This window comes from Rattus norvegicus, chromosome 17, assembly GCF_036323735.1.
Source record: "Rattus norvegicus strain BN/NHsdMcwi chromosome 17, GRCr8, whole genome shotgun sequence".
NCBI classification, from domain to species: Eukaryota; Metazoa; Chordata; class Mammalia; order Rodentia; family Muridae; genus Rattus; species Rattus norvegicus.
This window is the reverse complement of record NC_086035.1, coordinates 23,759,645-23,778,738: the sequence shown is the minus strand read 5'-3', so window position 1 is coordinate 23,778,738 and position 19,094 is coordinate 23,759,645. Positions and strand designations below refer to the sequence as shown.

Here is a 19,094-nt window from a genome sequence, read left to right as displayed (position 1 = left end):
TCCACCTTAATCCAAACACGTGCGGCTGCAGCCTGCCATGCTGTGTGCTTCTGGCTCCTGACCAAGGGAGGGCCTCTTTCCCTTCAGCCATGTAAAGAAACTGAGTTGGGCATGGTGACACACACTTTTATTCCCAGCACTCAGGAGGCAGAGGTAGATGAATCTTTGAGTTCAAGGCCAACCTGGTTTATGTAGTGAGATCCAGGACAGCCAGAGCTACATAGAAAAAGTCCGTGTCAAGAAAACCAAACTAAATCCATCGCTTTATCTGACCGGCTTACACCTACCATGCTTAATACACTTTAATAAAGAACGTAAAACTGTCTCTGTGTCAGTAGACTTCATGGTCCTCCTGCGATGAGATACGGAGACTGTTTACACAGCTTTCCTCTCCCAAATTCCACCCACCAGTGCTTCATTGTAGTCACTATGGCAACAGCTAATGGCTACTATTAAAATGGTGCACGTTAGCTAGTGTGCAAAATAAAGTCACAGTGACAAACCTGCATTTTAAGACAAGCATTACCACCTTTTAAAATTCATGGCCGGTGGAAAAGTCTGACTTGCATCATTACTGGGCATTTATAACCTTTCTGGATAGCTTTATCCTAATTTTTCCTTAAAAACTACTATTTTTGTCCCTTTTCTCCTTTTAATTTTTGCTAGAACAAGTTGAATAGCTTAGATTTCTCCTGGCATTAGGCAAAGAGACCATTACTTCTGCCTTTGGCTTGATGCTTTGCAGGTTGAGAAGGAGCTAAAGGGAGGAGGCTTGGTAGGCAGTTAGAGCCCACTAGCATCAAGCTAGGCCTGCCAGCACATTCCGAAGACTGGGTAGGACTCTCCACAGAAACACCAGCATCTCTGTACCCGGACCTGAACACTGACTGCATGTGAAACTTGACTTTTACATACAGAGTAACTCTGCTAAGCCTTCGAGTCATAGAATATATAAGGGAAGAAAAGTAAAAGATGTGACTTTCCAAAGCCCTTTCAAGCCAGGCCATGATTCTAGTTTTAATTTGGCTAAGGAACACAAAAGCAGGCCTCAACTCAAGTTAGAAGCAAGGGCTTCTGACACTTTGGATAGGCAGAGTCTCAGTGCAAGAACAACTTTTTCTCGCATCTGACACGGTGGTAAAACACTGATGGCACCGCTCTGGAAGGTACACCTAACCGGCTCTCAAACTCAGATACTTGCTGAGTTAAGCAGGCCAGAGTGCGGGCCACACACACTTACCTCCACCAGCATATATGCAGAAAGAAGTGTGATTCCGAGGTTATACAAGGTGAGGATTCCCCTGAGAGAAAGAGCAGGCCTGTTCTTCATGTACTTGTTACCCAGCCATATTGAGAGCAGATACACGATGGTGAGGGTGAAGGTGGGGAGGTAAGAGTCCAGCAGGAACCACCCTCGAACTCGAGAATCTGCAAAGAAATGTTTATGGTGAGGAGCCCGAGGAGCGACTTCCCCGTGGTTAGCAAGCCTGACACACGTATTCATCTGTGGAACAGGCGCCCCCATGGATGGGGCTCGTCCCACGGTGTCCAGTGAGCACAAGTCCAACCCTCACTGAGCACTCGGTGTTTGAGAGGAACTCACATAACCAGGTCAACTTGCTTTCCCCTGGACAGACTCACAGATACCCTGATTCTTTCTCTGCAACCTCGGCTTTGGAATTCTTCTTATTAAGTTGGGAACTCGCATCTTTTCACTTAAAGAATGCAGTTTATGGTTTTCTCTGTGTTAGCCAAATGGTTAGCATCGCCAAAACAGATGCTAATACCAGCTCTGGGTTACTGCACTCTCGACCAGGATACACTGACCAAATAGGATAATTCAGTTTCCAGAAAGGACATGCTACTTAAAACAGGTGGTTTTCAACATACAGATTGTTTCTTCTGAAATTTTCCATTAAATTTTATGGTAGTAAATTGTGTGTAACAAAGTACAGAACAAAGCTTCAGATAAGGGTAACACACACACACACACAGATACAGATACACATACAGAGACAGACAGAGAGAGAGAGAGAGAGAGAGAGAGAGAGAGAGATACAGACACACATACAGAGACAGACACACACACAGAGAGAGAGATACAGATACACATACAGAGACAGACACACAGAGAGAGAGATACAGACACACATACAGAGACAGACAGACAGACACACAAACACACACACAGATACACACATACAGAGACAGACAGACAGACATATAGACACACACACACGCACACACACGCACACACACACACACATCTTTAAATTTACAAAGCTTTCATGGAACAAATAGCTCCAGTTGGACACTGAAAGGTGAGAGGAAGCTCCTGAGTGGTTCACTTCCATCACTGCCTTTGTTCATGCTGACACTTCTTACAGATGAAAACAGACAGAGAGAAGGCAATAGGGTGGGTGGCAGCAGTGTCTGCCCTGAGTTACAGCCACCACCTCCACCCAGGTGCCTTCCTGGCACCTCCCATGGGAAGGATCGGGGGAAGAGGGCACACTGACACTGAATCTTAATCCATAATGCCCACGATCCATGCAGGATCCCAGCAAACCCGGCTGAGTTCACTGGGCGGTGGCATCCACAGTGGGGAGCACGTGGCTCTGGTGGCACCGAGGACAAAACAGCACAGCCCTGGAGTGGCTGGCTGAGGACAGCCTCCTACAAAGCTGCAGATACAGTTGTGTCAGGACTAGAAGTGTCTACAGCAGGGACAAGAGCGAAGATTCGCCAAGAGCCCTTCCTCCAGAGAATAAAGAGTTGATGCCCCCCAAACCCACGCTCAAGCTCTGTCACAAGGTAACCCCTGGGCGTGGCCTGTAGGCACGAGTGGAGTTTGCTCATTAGCCTCCTTTGTTTAAAGGTTGGCTGGAATCACGTGTGTGTGCCGTTTGTATCCTACACAGATAGCGTAGTTCCACAGCTGTGAGCCTTTCTTGACCTTGCTGGTTCTTGCTGGAATGCCCTACACTGTCTGTTCTGACCTTTTCTACTCTGACCATTTCCTGTCACCCTCACAGACTACACTAACGTGGAGAGTGCCATTGTGAGCACCGCTGCTGTGCCAGGGAGAATTGGACAGACAGCTCCCTTGGTGAGAAGGATAAAGATGGGAGCTCCGAGGTCAGGTCCACCACGGCCTTTCTGACAGCTCAGAAAGCCAGCTTCCTCTGGAAGCACGTGTGCTAAGTGCCTTCCTGCTCATCCTCTCATGCCTATGTGCAGCCCTACTTTCTAAAGGGAGCCATTTCTCACTCCCTTTCACAACCACAGCTTCTTTTGCTTAACAAGATGGCGGCAACTTTGATTTCTTATTTGGCTATCCTGCCATAGCTACTGTGAGGACTTTCTCCATGCCAGGCACCATCTAAAGCCTCATGTGAACTGACAGCGTTCTCAAAGCAGTCCTTTCAGGTAAACAACATGGCCATTCCTGGGGTCCCTCGAGAACCCCAGCATAGAGCCACAGAGGGCAAAAAGCTCACAGTGGTCAGCTTCCCTACCCAAGCTATGGTGCTGCCTCTGAACTGTGTCCCTCCGAGACATGCTCAACTCCTGCTGCTACACACGTGGCTTCCCTCAGAACCAGGGTCCCTGCAGCTGTAATCGTGGTGCATCATACTGATTAGGGTAGGCACTAACCCAGTCAGCAATGTCTTACAAGACAGGGACAGAAGAAATAAGGAATACTATTTGAAGACAGTGATGCATCTAGAGGCCGAGGACACCAGCCTGCCAGCAACCCGACACTGGGAGAACAGCACCAGATGTCATGGGGACAACGTGAGCCCTGCCTTGACTTCAGAACTGCAGGAATGTGTTTCTGTCACCTTCAAAGTCCCCCAGTCCTAGGGAGTGCATACTTGTGGCCTAGTGTGTAGGCTGCATCCTGACTGTTCCCTGTGCTAGGTTTTCCTCCTCAAACTTCACCTGTGCTCTGCAGAGAACTATCTCCCTCTCGTCTCACCTGGACTTACATGCGTAGTGTCAGGAGGAGAGTTGTGTAAAGTACACCGTCTGGCAGCTGAAAGTCTTTCCTGCGTCTGCCATGCTGCTATCCATGTGCACAGTGAATGGTGATCACACCTGTGCAGCTAAAACATGGCAGCAAGTGTCCGTTGTGGCTTTGGGGGGCGGGGATTTGAGTAGTGCTACTCTTTGTGTCTGGCATATCCAGCAGTACCACGGATGTGGTGTGCACAAGATCAGAAAAAGCTGAGGGTGCCTTTGAAGTGGCTGGGAGGGGCAGTCACCTTTAGGAAGGGACAGGGATTCTTGATGTGACTGTAGTAACCCAATTCAGTGATCAAATTGCAAATCTTATAATCTCCCGGAGATGAAGCAGAGTAAGGCCCTGCGACTCTTTTTTCAACTGACCCCAAGTCTGTATTAACGCCAGCTCCCACCAATCTACTGACAGCAAAGTTCAGTGTGAACTTAGTTCAGAGAGATCAATGTTTAACTCTCTACTCAGAGAATCAAACAGAAAGCTGTGGTCCCTAAGAATGCATAGTTCCTGTAGCCTCCGGCCTAAGCAAGAGGCTATGCCCTCTACTCTGGGCGGTTCCTCCCCCAGGGAGTTATAACTGTAAGCAGAGAGAGCAGAGGTTGCAGCCGGCTGGCCCAGCACAAAGGGCCCTCAAGGAGAAAGAATGGAACATCCCTTCAAACCGCACAGTTTCGGTAAAATCACCATTCACTTAGAACAGTTGCAGAGCCTCATCAGAAACTGGGGAATGGTCCAAATGATCTCCAAGCTATGAGAAGAAGGAAAGCTCGCCTCCCCATGTGCAGCCACCAACCCAGGCACTATTGCTGGTGCCAAGGATGCCAAGAAGTGTTTGCTGACAGGAGCCTGATATGGATGTCTCCTGAGAGGCTCTGCCTCTGCCAAAGCCTTACTGATACAGATAAGGATGCTTGCAGCTAATCATCGGACTGAGCACGGGGAGTTAGAGAAAGGACTGAAGGAGCTGAAGGGGTTTGCAACCCCATAGGAAGAACAACAATATCAACCAACCAGACCCCCAAGAGCTCTCAGGGTACACCATCCCAAGAGTACACACGGACAGACCCATGGCTCCAGCTGTATATGTAGCAGAGGATGGCATTGTTTGGCATCAATAGAAGCCCTTGGTCCTGTGAAGGCTCATTTCCCAAGTGTAGGGGAATGTCAGGGTGTTGAGGTGGGAGTGGGTGGGTGGGAGGGGGAGGGGTATGCGAGAGGGGGAAAGGGAAATAACACTTGAAACATAAATGCATAAAATATCCAATAAAGAAAAGGAAAGCTGTTGCAGTCTTCTCAGAACCCGACTATGGTGCTTTCCCACATGCAAATAGCATTCTTCCGGCGCGTTCCCAAGCTGCTTACTTACCCCGTGGTCCAAACATGTTGTCCAAGAAAGCATTGACTTCATTATCAAAGGCCTTCAGCTGCTCCTGAAAGAGAGGGGAAAGTAAGTAGCCTTTTCTTTTGTAACCGCCTCGACATGACCAACCTGTAGCTCCTGAGACTGTGAGTGCTTCAGCTTCAAGGTCTGGGACTGCAGACTTGAGAGTGGACAGGAAGCTCAGCCTTGCTGTAGCCAACTTGCAAAGACTGCAGAGCGAACGACCCTCTTGTATTTTCTCAGTAACAAGAGTCCCAAAACAGAGGGTGGACTCGGACACTTGGGGCCACTCCCTCAATTCCATTCACCTCTAAAATGCTTACAGGCAAAGCTCTTCCGTATGGCTACACTGAAAGCTGCTGTAGGGAATGGGGTGTCATAGTTTCCACCAGGGATTCAGCAGCTCCAGGCTTCACAGAGCCAACCCCTTAAAGGATGTGTGCTTTTCCAGTCCAGACAGAAACTGAGCATTGAGCTAGTTTTCTATCACTGTGTTTGCACATCAGCACTAATTAACATTACAGTAAAGAATGTCACCTGTGGTGTTGGATTAATTCTTGTCATTCAGATTCAGACTGGGCTATGCGGTTGCTAAGCATCTAAAGGTGACACTTGGCTACCACCGTCCTGGCCTACCCCTTGCCAGTTGCTGTCTGCTCAAGTCAGCAATGGATGCTCATCTCCCTCCCCTATCATAAAGGCCTGGAACTTCCCTTCAAGCAATGGAGATGAAGAGTGAGATCCAGGGTTCTGAGAAGGAATTTCGGGTGGTGACTTTGGTAGTAGTTGGGTGTGACAGCCTCAGAACTGTCTTGTATGGAATGCAGCCATGACCCCAAGCACCTCCCGCCGGGACACTCACAGGCCAGGCTGAGAGAAGAGGGCTGATGCACCGTCATCTGAGGACAGGACCTGTGTGTTTGTGACTGTGTGTTTGGGACCTAGTTCTATTTGCTTTTTGATCCTAAAATTTCAAGAAAAAATAAAAGGTCTTCAGGACCTGAGGAAGCGTGGGAGGGAGGCTGTGGAGTGGACAACACTCATTGCCACAGAGCCAGTGAGTTAGAGTCTTTCTTACTTCATAATCTCTCTATAGAAAGTGTTCTGGTCAAAGCATCCCTGAACTTTGTAGACACCTTTTTTCATCTTCGGCTTCTACGTGGAGCATCTTAGGATAACTACAGGTCTGAGAAAGGGCAGTGACGTTGCATCTTGAGGGGCGAATCCCAGTTGTGCAGCTAACGATGTGCAGGTCTGGTTGGACCTCTCGTTCTTCAACAGATCAGGGTATTAACCTCACAGATAACTCCTGGCAGTTGCCACACCATTCACAAATGTTTAAACCTTTTCGTTTGTTTGCTAGGGTTCAAAGTCCATTTTCCAAAATTTACGGAGCTAAGAAAGCTGGAGTTAGTAGGATACGAACTCGTTGCTGCTGTAAATTTGCAGAAATTTACTTACAATGTGGAAAGAAACAGAAGAAGACAGGAAGAGAGAGCTGAGAGGGAAAAGGATAAAAGGGGCCTTGTCTTTCATTCTTTGTTATCCACTGACCAGTTACCGAACACTGATGCCAGTGCCATGTTAGACGCCAAGTGCAAAGTCAGGGTACATGGTCCTCATCTTCCTGGACTTCTTGGTCCAGAGAGTAATTCAGAACTCCAGGGCAAAAAAAGTATTATGAGGCTCCTCAGAACTGTACTAGAACAGGGCAGCATTTTTAACTTAAATATCCTTGAGACACACCAGGAAGAGGTGAGGCTCCTGCTGATTTCTGAACCTCTGGGTATTGTGTCAAAGGGAGAGGCATTCAGAAGCCACAGACGCAAGCACATGAGGTTCAGTTCGTCAGGGAACCTCTGATGACCAGGGTCTCAGTGGCTCAGACGGTCGGAATGCAGACATCACTAGGAAAGACAAGTGTGGCAGCAGAGAGCAGAGCAGTGTTTGCCTGAGGACCATGGGTGTGTGTGTGCGGGGGGTGGGGGATATCCTTCAAAACTATGGGTTTTATAAGGACACTTGCACATACACGTAAGGGAGCGTCTGTAGCCAGCGGGACTGCACTTCAGAGTATGCTGAAGATGTCTTCAAGCAAAAGGAAAATGATGCCATATGGAGGGCGGCGGTTAAAGAAAGCCACGAGCATCATAAGCACTGAGAAGCCATAGTTCTGCACACCCTAAGCAAGCTGGGCTCCCACCTAATCGTGTCCACTATTAACACGGTACTCCCTGTGCTAACTCTTCCTTCCACCAGGCTCCTTTCACCTTAACCAGCTAGAGGCAGCACTGGCTAAGACCCGCTTGCTCCCACTCCTCCCATAGGTATGAAGCCCACCAGGAGGACTGGTGTCCCACTCTGCAGCTCCACGGCAGACTACAGAGACCTCAGCAGCTTGCTCGAGATATGCCCTCACCCTAACCACTGGCTTCTGCGAGCGCTTGAGGAACCAGAGACCAGAAAGGGTGAACTCAGCTTTCTGTCACCACAGTGCTGACTGGATGCCCACCCACCCCTAACTGCCCCAATTGGAGGTCAAGTCAAACCAGCCCCAGCCCCCAGCATTTTACAGCTGTGAACATGCTCACACTCAGGCTGTCAGGCTTGGTAGCAAGCACCCTTACTGCTGAGCCGTCTCACTGGTCCTGCTTTGCAGACTTGAGTCTGTTTATGGGAGCATTATATTTTACTTTAAAAAGTGATTCAGGGAATTGGGGATTTAGCTCAGTGGTAGAGCGCTTGCCTAGCAAACGCAAGGCCCTGGGTTCGGTCCCCAGCTCCGGAAAAAAGAAAAAAGAAAAAGAAAAAAAAAAGTGTTCAGGATCTTGGTGTCTCTTCTGTCTTATCAGCTGGTTTTGGAGAATGGTTTAAAGACAGAATAGGCAATTTCACCAGAAGTTCACTGCTTTTCAAAACAAGCGCATTGAGACCATAAAACAAAGGATTACATTTGAGTGTAAAAATGTAAAAATCTTTCTTCTCCTTTTGTACGTTTCCAAGGACAGTGATGCTTTAGAGTTGGGTGACCGTAAGTCAGGAAATAGGGCGTGACTCCAGTGCCAGAAACGTCCCAGGAGCCTCAGGCCAGAGCTGAGTCGTAGGGGACTCAGGAGGAAATGTGTCCCCTCAGGGACAAGGGACTATAGAAAATGAGATCTTTACCTTGTGCTCAGATGACTGAGCGCTGAGCCTGCTGACCAACTCCTGGGATTATTCAGTCAATGGACTGCAGTAGGGCAAGCCAAGGGATAGCCTATGCAAATGGCCCAACTCCTTGGCATCTAACTGGTCACTTCAAGAGGAACTTGCTTTGTTGGTTCCTCTATGCAGCCCGGGATGACCTAGAACTTGTAGATCCCTCATCTCAGTGCCCTGAGATTTGGAATTAAAGGCATGGACTGCCACACTTGGCCCGGGAACTGGCATTCTTACTTGGCTAAAATCTGGAAATGTGGGAAAATCAAATAATTGTTATTACCTCCTTTGGCTGGCTGGACTAGAGTCCAGTGGCCTCTGTCTGCTTCCTTGCTCCCCTGTATCCATGTCCCTCTGTGCACTCTGCCCCAGGTTACGTCTGATTATTAGTGATCCGATGGCATCACATGCTTCTGAGCCACCTCGTGGAATCAGCTTGCTGATGCCTGGATGCTCTTAAGTGAATTTTCTTTTCTCGGTATTTCCCTCCTCCCAAGCTGTCCAAAAGCCTCTTTGTGTGACACTCATTAGGGGTTCCACAGCACTTGTACAATGACTCTCTTAATGAATGAATTCCCCAGTCACCCTACAGCTGGGGCTAGCACACTGTGGGGCTCCACTTCTGACCTCTCTCTCCCTGGTGACAACACACTTCTTGGCAGGTTTGACAGGATAAGGACTGGGCACTAGGAATTTGTCTTTGGCGAGTGAAGAATGGGTCAGAGCGGAGAGGGATGCTGGGAAACCTCCAGCAAGCATTAGAGTGATGTTGAAATCATAGGCACCATGTCTAATGAAACCCTAACTAGGCAAGCTCTTAAACAAACTAGGAACGGAACCCAAGGTTTCTTGATTCTTGGCAAGCCCTCTGCTGCTCAAGTGTCGCAGCTCCCAGTCTTTCCCATTCTAGGTTTTATAGCCAGGAATGCCCAGCGAAATTTCAGTAATGGGCTTTAAAGAACAGTTAATTTTCTAGAGTGTGACAGGTATGAGTGTCTATCTGCTCTATCTGCATGTGCTACAGTGGGAGGACTGGCTCTCCCTCGCCTCTCAGCATCCTCTGCGAACTGCTGCACAACCCACCCTGCACAAGAACCCAATGTTCTGAAATCAATTCAGCCCAAAGAGGGGGAGTGGCGGAGTGGCCAGACACTGCCCTCTGAGTGCAGAACACGGGACACAAAAGGGGTGATGTCAAAGATAGCAAAGGTCTGTTTCCCAGGATTCCCCATGGCTGTTCCTCAGGGAACACAGGCAGAAAGACAACTGTGCTCAGAAAGAACCGATGCAGTGGAGCAAGCCTGCAACACCGCCCCTGCCCCCAGGCCCCCCAGGCCCCCGCCCCCAGATCCCCACCCCCAGACTCCCACCTCCCCTCCCTCCCTGTCCCATGCTCGAGAGACCAGGGAAGGAGGATGGGTTAAAGGTATTTTATTAAATATATTTCATTAAGTATATTTCATAAAAATTAGTATACTAAATTAATTTCTTTCTAGTCAATTTAGAAGTCACGGTTCTTCACTGAATATCAAAGAAATGCAAATGAAAAGTATACTGTGACTCCACCTCACCCAAGCCAGACTGGTCTTTAAGAAAACAGCAAATGTTAGTGAGGACACACAGTTGATGGAGTGAGATCTCGCCCAGACACCATGAGAGTCAGCATGGGCATTCCTTAATCAAAGAACTAGATCCGTCATAGATCCCAGCTTCTGGAACTGGGCGACTTCCTGGACTCTCAGTCAACAATCCCAGAGACCCAGGCTCATCCATGTTTACAGAAGCACTACTTACATAGCTAAGTAACAGAACTGCCTTGCTGCCCAACAACGGAAGAGTGAAAAAAACACATCAGATATGTACAGGATGAATTTTTTCCCAGCAATAATGGAAAACTAAGTTGTTTGCAAGAAAAGGGATATAACTGGAGATGATCATATTAAGCAAACTCATTGTGGTTGGTAGATCTTACAGAGATATGCAAAACTGTCTGTACATCTATGATGAGCAAATGGGGAATTCTAGAAGAAAGTCGATCAAGAGGAGGAGGAGATGGGTGAGAAGAGAAGTGGGGAGGATGAACGGGACATGATCAGCGTATGATGTGTGCGCCCTCATGTAACATAGTACTGTATGCACTAAATACAAATGATGAAATTAATTTAAATAATTTTTTAAAATGTAAGAATGGAAATAAAATGCAAACTTTTTTCTTATAACATTTTGGTCTTATTAATAGATACCAAACAGTTAATATTAACTGAGTAAAACAAAACCCACTACACACTGAACAAGGAGTCCAGCTTCACAACAAGCAATTCTACTAGGTCAAGATCTTTGCCATAACCATTACAACCTCTGCTTCCACAGGAAGTGGGCAGCTAATAGAACACTCCTTGGAGATTAAGCCAAAGCCAGATTTCCATACTCAGAAAAGCCAGAACAGAGCCAGGTTCAGAATGTAGGGACGCGGGAAGAATGAGGCTCTTTCACCAGCAGCAGCAGCGATGAAAGGAAATTGTGTCCGCATGTGCTCTGGTTGTCAAGTGCTGAGCAGAGAGAAGCAGACGGCGCTTCTCAGGGACAAGTGCTATCCCTTTGAATAGGAAACAAAGCAAGGCTTCTCACGATTTCATGGGAAAGTGTAGGTCAGATTTTATTCCTAATTTTCCAAGCAAAGGGCATCTCTGCGTTATTTCTAGGCAGAGCTATATATTACAAAGATATCTGCAGCATTCCAATATATTTTTGATGAAGTCAAAAAGATTTTTTTAAATGAAGTCGTTTTTAATTTATTTATTTATTGTATATGAGTACACTGTGGCTATCTTCAGATGCACCAGAAGAGGGCATTGGATCCTATTACAGATGGTTGTGAGCCACCATGTGGTTTCTGGGATTTGAACTCAGGACCTCTGGAAGAGCAGTCAGTGCTCTTAACCACTGAGCCATCTCTCCACCACCACCCCCCCTTTTTTTTAGTCTTCCCTAGAAGACTTCCCCTTGGCTTTTCTGTGGAGACAATGTCAAGTGACCATCGTTAGTGGTCACTGCCAAAAGGCGGGATGAAGCTGGGCTGTGGGTACGAGACCGGGAAGCTCATTCTCTCGGCCTCTGAGACAGGGCACTGCAAGCCAACTGTAGGTACTCGCACCTCAGCATCATAAGGACGCTAACAGGCCATGTCTCATTGTCCATCACTGAGGGCTCATAAGGCAGTGGACAATGGATGGGGCCTCTATGGGCGAGAAGAAGGCAGTGGCAGGTGTCTGTCTGTAGATGTCGGGAACAGAAGACGAAATTACTATGAGCTACACACACAGGACAAAGCCAAAGTCTTTGCCGAAATATTGTCAAAACAATGTAAATGCAAGACTTTGATGCCCGTTTTCAGAAATGAGCAACATCAGACATCCTGTCTTAGGTTTTCTCTTGGCTACTGTCAGACGCCTTCTAAATAAGCATGCTAATAACTATGACTACCCCCTCTCTTACCATAAATGTTTCTATTCATTAGGTACTAGAAAGCACCGTGTAGTACGAAATGATCCTAATTAAACATAATCATCGTATGTCTTTTATTCAGCCTCTGGAGGCTACTTTTTAAAATTACAGTACAAAAGTTATTCAGGGTGATTATGTGATCTCTGAGGCCCTTTCCGGCCCACAGTTTTAAAGAGACAAACTAACAAGTGTTTGTTCTCCCATCCTCTTGTTCTTCCTTCTCCCCCAATCTCAAAGCTGGTAGGAGGAACGCCAGACTCCTCCAAAAAGAACTGACCCTGAGATATTGCTGACCAAGAATCAGCAAACGCAAAATTATCACAGACTTTGAAACAAACACACACAACTCACAAAAGGAACCTTGATCTAATGAACAGGTTATGTGGAGAGAGGTCTGTTCACACGAAATGTCTGATAAGTTTGTTCCCAAATCCCGCAGGCAATGTTTCAATTTCCCCCCTAGATATTCCAGAGAAATCAATGTACAGTCTCTCTCTGTTTCTGCTCTCTATGTTTTAGAAGATGCAGAGAGAAGAGAGGGCCTTCCCCCTCAGCAAGAGAATGCTTCTGCAGTCTTATCAGCAGTGATGTGTACCACAGCAGCAACAATGGACGGCCTCATAGGGCCTTTAGTGGCCTGCGTGAATCCCACCACTGTTCAGAAGGGAGTGTGTATGCTCTAATTAAAGTGCTAAGTAAAAACAGCTTCAAGCCAACCCCACCATATCTCAAAGTTATAAATGCAACAAAAAAATTTAAAAAGGAAAAAGCCCAGCTGTTCAAAGCCATATGTATAGGAGAGCGTAACCAAACCCCTCCCCCCCCTTTAGCCTCAATCTGTTCCCTAGAGCAACCACTGGAAACTACCTGATTGCTCAAAACAAACACACAAGTACACTAATTGGCACATCATGACTTTATGGTTTTAAGATATTGTCTACACTGAATTCTTCAACTCGGTTTTCAACTCTCTTTAAAGATGCACTTTTGTGTCATTTAGAGCATGCCACTGTTGTAGTCAACACAGCTCTAAGAGCTCTGTAGTGTTTTTCTTCTACCTTGGAAAAGAGAAGGCATCAATCCAGTAGCATCAACAGTGGCAGGGACAGGAGAGGGAGGATGGAGAACCCTGCCTGGCTCTCCCTTTAGCAGAAATGTTTTCAGGACAGGGTGCTTTTTTAATGCTATCTTGGCCCAATCAGTGTTCTAGTTGTTTCTCAAATGGGGTCAAAATTCGTCTCTGGAGAAGCAGGGACTTGAAGTTTCCATCTGACTGGGTAAAGAAAACATGTTGGGTTTAGATATATTAGAAAAGTCAAAGAAAACGATGCGAGACTGAATGTTTTCTCAAACTGTTGCTGGTGTAGAGAGAGAAAGTCCAACTCATTGGCGTAGCTTTAACGAAACAGCCCCGGGTCGCAATGTAGCTGGCTGTGGCAGCCAGCAGAAAGCCTGAGAGAGGTCAGGCTGGGCGGGTGAGCTGCCAGGGCAGGCGCCCTCTGTGACGCACAGGAAGTGCAGGAGCAATCCCACCTACAAGGGAAGCTTGGTCAGGGCTGCATGCCCACCACACATATCTGGAAACTGATTTTAAGTAGAGTCTCCTTTGCTGCTCCTGACAAGCAGGCCGTGTGGGGAGGATGCAGCTGGCTACCGCACTGTTCCCGTGCCCACAGTCTTACTGGTACAGGGCCTCTAAAAGACCTAGGGAGAAAAGGGCTTCGTGGAGCTCACCACACAGTTGCTTCTCACCAAATTGTTCATCTTACTCTGCTCTTCTCCGGTCTTCATACTCCTAATAACTTTAAAGAAAGCCACTTGCCCACGCCACAGCGCCTACTTGTACCTAGAGAACACCATTGGAGTAAGGCTATTTCTGTTAAGCCCCTAAGACTCTCAGCCTGCACACATTTAATGGGAAGCCAGGATACAGAGGGGTGCAACGTCTCACATATTAAATAAAATCCTACATAATCACATCACTTCTCATAATTCCACAGGAACCTTAGAAACGAACGTTTCACTGTGACACTGACGAGCCTCCCTTTGACAAGGGACCGGTGTAAGGATCAACAGATCCAGGTTCTCCTCTGGACTCAGGGAGAAAACTGTGTGGCCTTGGACTTCAGTTATCTCTTCTCTGCCTCCTTCCCACCACAGTGGAAGTGGGTGCTGCTAAAGCATTTCTCACCTGGAACAGGGCTTTTTATTAAGAGTTCCTGGAACTTCTAGCTCTACCCTAGAGTCACTAAGACAGTGCACTTCTGTACTATCCTTCACACGTGCTTCTAACATGGCCGCTGGACTCAGAAGATGACCTCTATCTTAACCAGTGTCCAGCAATGGAAACCAGAGGATGCGATTATCGCTAGTCTGCAGACAGTAGTCCAATTACATGTGAACTTTACATATATCATTACCACTCTAGCTAAAGATTAAACCATCCTTATATTCAGATTTATATTTTTGAAATAACTTATAATTGATAAATAAAAATTGCATGTTAATAGTATACAACATGTTTTGAAATATACATACATTTTTGAAATGGTCAAGTCAAACCAACTTATACATTCCCTTCCCACTTTTTTGTGCTCAAGACACCTAAAGAAATCTATATTTTAGCAATTTCCAAGTAGATAATACTACAATAAATATGCTATATGGTAATCTCTTAAGTTTCTACAGTTTAAATTAATTTTCTCACCTTTTAACCAACAAAAAAACATTTGTCTGTGATAAGCCAGTATTGAGAAAGTTTGGGTACTAATATTTATCATTTCTTAAATTTGCCTTTCAAAAAAATGTAGCTTTAAAAAATATGAAAATGTCAATTTTGATGGTTAGATTACCTTTCTTACACAAGCCTGTAACAGCCTAAGAAGTAACTGTGAAACATATAGTTTGGTTGTGAGGAGAAATGAATTCATGAAGGAGTGACTTACCAGTAATTTTGTACATTGACTCAGGTCGTATGCGTGTGAGGGTCAGAGGACACCTTGCAGGGTCCAACTCAGGTTGCCATGGCAGCAAGTGCCAGTACCTGCAGAGCCACCTCACTGGACTGAAGTGACCTTGTGAAAATCTCGAGATGAAAATGGGAGCTGCATACGGACAGTGACAACCTACACATCTGATGGCGATGCCCTAACTTGGGAGGAAACCCCAGGCACACATTCTGATTGCAGGGCTCCTGTTCACTGAGAGCCTTATTCTCTTCTCCTCCCCGTCCAGCCATCCAGTCCAACCCACGGCTCCCGGCCTGGATTCACACACAGCCAGCGCGTGGAGGCTCTTGGGCTATTTGAAGAGGAGGCCTCTGGCTTGGCCCCTGCCTTCCCAGCCAATCAGCTCAGGAAGTCCTTTCCCCACCCTCTACCTTGTCAGTGGTCTGATCCTTCCTTCCTTCCCCTTCCTTCCTTCCTTCCTTCCTTCCTTCCTTCCTTCCTTCCTTCCCCTCCCTTCCCCTTCCCTTCCCCTTCCTTCCTTCCTTCCTTCCTTCCCTTCCCTTCCCTTCCCCTTCCTTCCTTCCTTCCTCCCTTCCCTTCCCTTCCCCTTCCCCTTCCTTCCTTCCTTCCTTCCCTTCCCTTCTCCTTCCTTCCTCCCCTTCCCCTTCCTTCCTTCCTCCCTTCCCTTCCCTTCCCCTTCCCTTTCCCTTCCCTTCCTTCCTTCCTTCCCCTCCCTTCCCCTTCCCTTCCCCTTCCTTCCTTCCTTCCTTCCTTCCTTCCTTCCCTTCCCCTCCCTTCCTCCTCCTTCCACAGAGGTAGAGATATATTGAGTATAAAATTTCAGGCACATGCCTACCTATGTAGTGCTCTCTAGACTGCCTCAACTTCTACCCCAGTGGCTCTCAACCTGTGGATCACGACCCCTTTATGGGGTTGCACAGTAGATGTCCTGCATATCATATATTTACATTACAGGGTTGGGAATTTAGCTCAGTGGTAGAGTGCTTGCCTAGCAAGTGCAAGGCCCTGGGTTCGGTCCCCAGCTCCAAAAGAAAGAAAAAAAACCATATATTTACATTATAATCCACAAAAGTAGTAAAATCACAGTTATGAAATAGCAATGAAATAACTTTATGGTCGGGCTCACAATAACACTAGGAACTATGTTAAAGGGTTGCGGTAGTAGGAAGGTTGAGAGCCACTGGTCTAGAGCATTCCCTTCTGGTTTTTTGTTTATTTATTTTGATTTCTGAGACAGGGTCTCACTATGTAGTCCAGGCTGGCCTCAAACTCGAGGAGATCCTCCTGCCTCTACTTCCAGAGTTCTGGGATTATGAACAAGTGTTACCGAGTTCTCTTCTGGATCCATTCTACTTGTCAACAGGCTAAGCAAACACTTTCAGAGCAGGGTAGAACTATCAACTTTCTTTTTCTAAGTACCACATTTCTATGGATAGAACCAATTCCTTTGCCTGAACCTAAAACTGGTCCCCTAACATTCTTCCTTCAAATGGACCTAATTAGGATTAGGTGCAGGGTTGGGTTATAAACGGATTTTGCTCATATCCACCAACCAATGGTGACTGCAGAGTTCCTCGGTAGCTGTTGCTTCTCCTAGAGGATGTTTGCTCCTGGGTATCTGGTCCTAGATTTGTAACTAGATGCAGGGTTTTACCTCCATAGTAGATGCTACCCTAGAAAAATATACCCACATCTCTCATGGCAGCCGAGACAGCCACGCCCCCTTTCTCTGACCCTTCTGCTTACTGTTGGCTAGAAGCAGGCATGGGTCCATGACTGAACATCTCTGGCCATAGCCGCCATCTCCGTTGGATGGGTTGGGCCGCTCTGCCATGCACTGACGGCTGTAGAATTTCCTTTCCTTCCTTTTCACACTTTCACTGGTGAGTAAAGAGCGATTAATTCTCCTATATTAGCTACTTACAGCCCTCACGAGCCCACTTCCTATACTTTGCTCAGTTTGAGATGAGATTTCAGAGTTATAAGACACATATATGACTGATATCAAACATGAAAGAGTCCATGGTGTATTCACCGAAGCACTGACGCTAGCACAGGCCACCACTGTGGTCAGTTCCGCTCTCTGTCAGACAGGCATCACTGCTCCTCCTTGACAAGTGAGGGAGCCTACCCTGCTCCTTCACAGCCGTGAGCAGCGGCGGTCTGCGGGAATGTCGATTCTGCTCACCACCCATCCTCAAAGAACAGCTAGAGTTTTAAAACCATCTATGAGAGCTCAAGACACAAAATAGGAGTTCGAAGTTGTAAGGCGCCTGCAATTTGAGCACAAACGTCCTCCTTGTTCCATGATATCCTTTCTGCAGCTTACCTTGGCTTCCCTCTCGGTAACCAACTTCCAGATGTTGTGGGAGTGAGTGCCCACAGTCAGGTTCTTATGGCTAAGATGAGATTAGTTGCTTGTATATCTGGTCACTCTCTTTCCATGTAGGGGACAATCAGCATGTCAGCCATGTTGTTCATTTTCCTAAAACTTCCCTTTAGGCACTGATTCAGCCAAGAGGCCAGAATAGAGTCCATGGAGACAAAAGGCAGCCTCATGGTCGTGGCTCCTCCTTCTCAGATATGCTCACCCAGGACAGACCTTGGACCTCAGACATACATGTAGCCAAAATGTAAACTTATGTTCAACTTTGCAGAAAGATGCAAATGTGTTTAAATGTAGAGGATAAAATATAGCAGGGTTGGGTAGCTAGTTCAGACACTAAGGTGGCTGGCGGTGGCAGTGCCCACTTGAAATGCCAGCACTGGGGAGGTGGGCCAGCCAGATCCATGGAACTTGCTGCTTGCTGACCAGCCAGGATGACCTGCTTTGTGTGTTCCAGGCCGGTAAGAGACCTTGTCTCAGAGACCAAGATAGACAGCTCCTGAGGAACAACTGGAGGTTGTCCTCTGGCCTCCACATATGAATACTCACACATATATCTCATACATGTGCTTAAATTCTGTCACATTTACTTCAAATCTTTTAAAATTAATTCAGCAACTGTTTGAGTCTCTGATCAGCTAAGGATGAATAGTACAAGCAGTAAAATTGCCGTTTGTTCCTTTGCTCCACTCCTCAGCCTGTGACAGACCCGATGTGACAGTCAAAACGAGCAGCTGTGTGGAGGCTCCACACGCTCTGTCGAAGCTCACCATCCGTGTCTCTACAGCATGTTCTGTCACTCAGTATCTGATGGGATCTGCTCATGGTGAAACTTGCCATGCAGTCCATTTATTCTCGGGCTGCATTTTACCACAGGAATCAAGCACATATTTCCTGATGTATTCTAGGTTGTTTCCAACTTTCTGTTATTACCAAAATTCCTGCTTTATGTAAAATCTCCAATATTCCTAAGTAAAGGTTTCCCTGAGGAAAATCTAGATGTGTGATTGCTAATCTGTTTAGGAAATGCATTTAACTTTTTTTTTCTGTGAAAATGACCATATTGCTCTAAAATGTTTATGCAATTTGCTACTGTCAATTCTTAATCTTAAGTTCATGGGTGTGATGAGTTTGCATTCCCACCTTCCTGTGGGACTCGTGCATGTCCTTGCATATTTATTAGCATACTACAAAAGCTTCAGTGAGCTGTCATTCCCATGACGGTCTCCCGTGCGTCTCATCCTGCTTGCTACCTCTTTGTTACGTCACTGTAATTCCTTCCCATCATCCTCCTTGTCTAGAAGCTTGGCATGCCCATGCCCAGCACACTCCCCCTGAGCTACCGTCCCAGCCTAAACATCGCATGTTATAGTTTGTGTCAAGCAATTACCCATTCCACACCCTCTATTTCTAACGGTTATAACGTTCCTTTTCTCTTTAGCCTATTTAGTGGTCTGGAGTTTACATACTGTCAGTGGAGAGCTGACTGCCTCCGTGTGGTTCCATGTCCCTCTGTGACACCACACTTCTCTCACTGGAATAGACACCTGACCACCCTTTCACCTCTGCCCGCCTCATCTGATTGTCTATTGAGACTTGTCCATGCTGCTACAGCAAAACCAATCATGACCT

General features: G+C 46.8%; 1 protein-coding gene across 4 annotated transcripts in view; it reads right to left on the bottom strand.

The window, feature by feature from the left end:
- Elovl2 (ELOVL fatty acid elongase 2) overlaps positions 1 to 19,094 on the bottom strand; it is a 40,252-nt gene that overhangs the window by 11,863 nt on the left and 9,295 nt on the right. For all 4 annotated transcript variants that reach the window (NM_001415678.1, XM_006253779.5, NM_001109118.2 and 1 more), the window contains exons 2-3: positions 5,391 to 5,454; positions 1,241 to 1,428 (exon numbers count right to left, since the gene is read on the bottom strand). In NM_001415678.1, the coding sequence (NP_001402607.1) occupies positions 1,241 to 1,428; positions 5,391 to 5,454 (252 nt within the window). The remainder of the gene's footprint in view (positions 1 to 1,240; positions 1,429 to 5,390; positions 5,455 to 19,094) is intronic.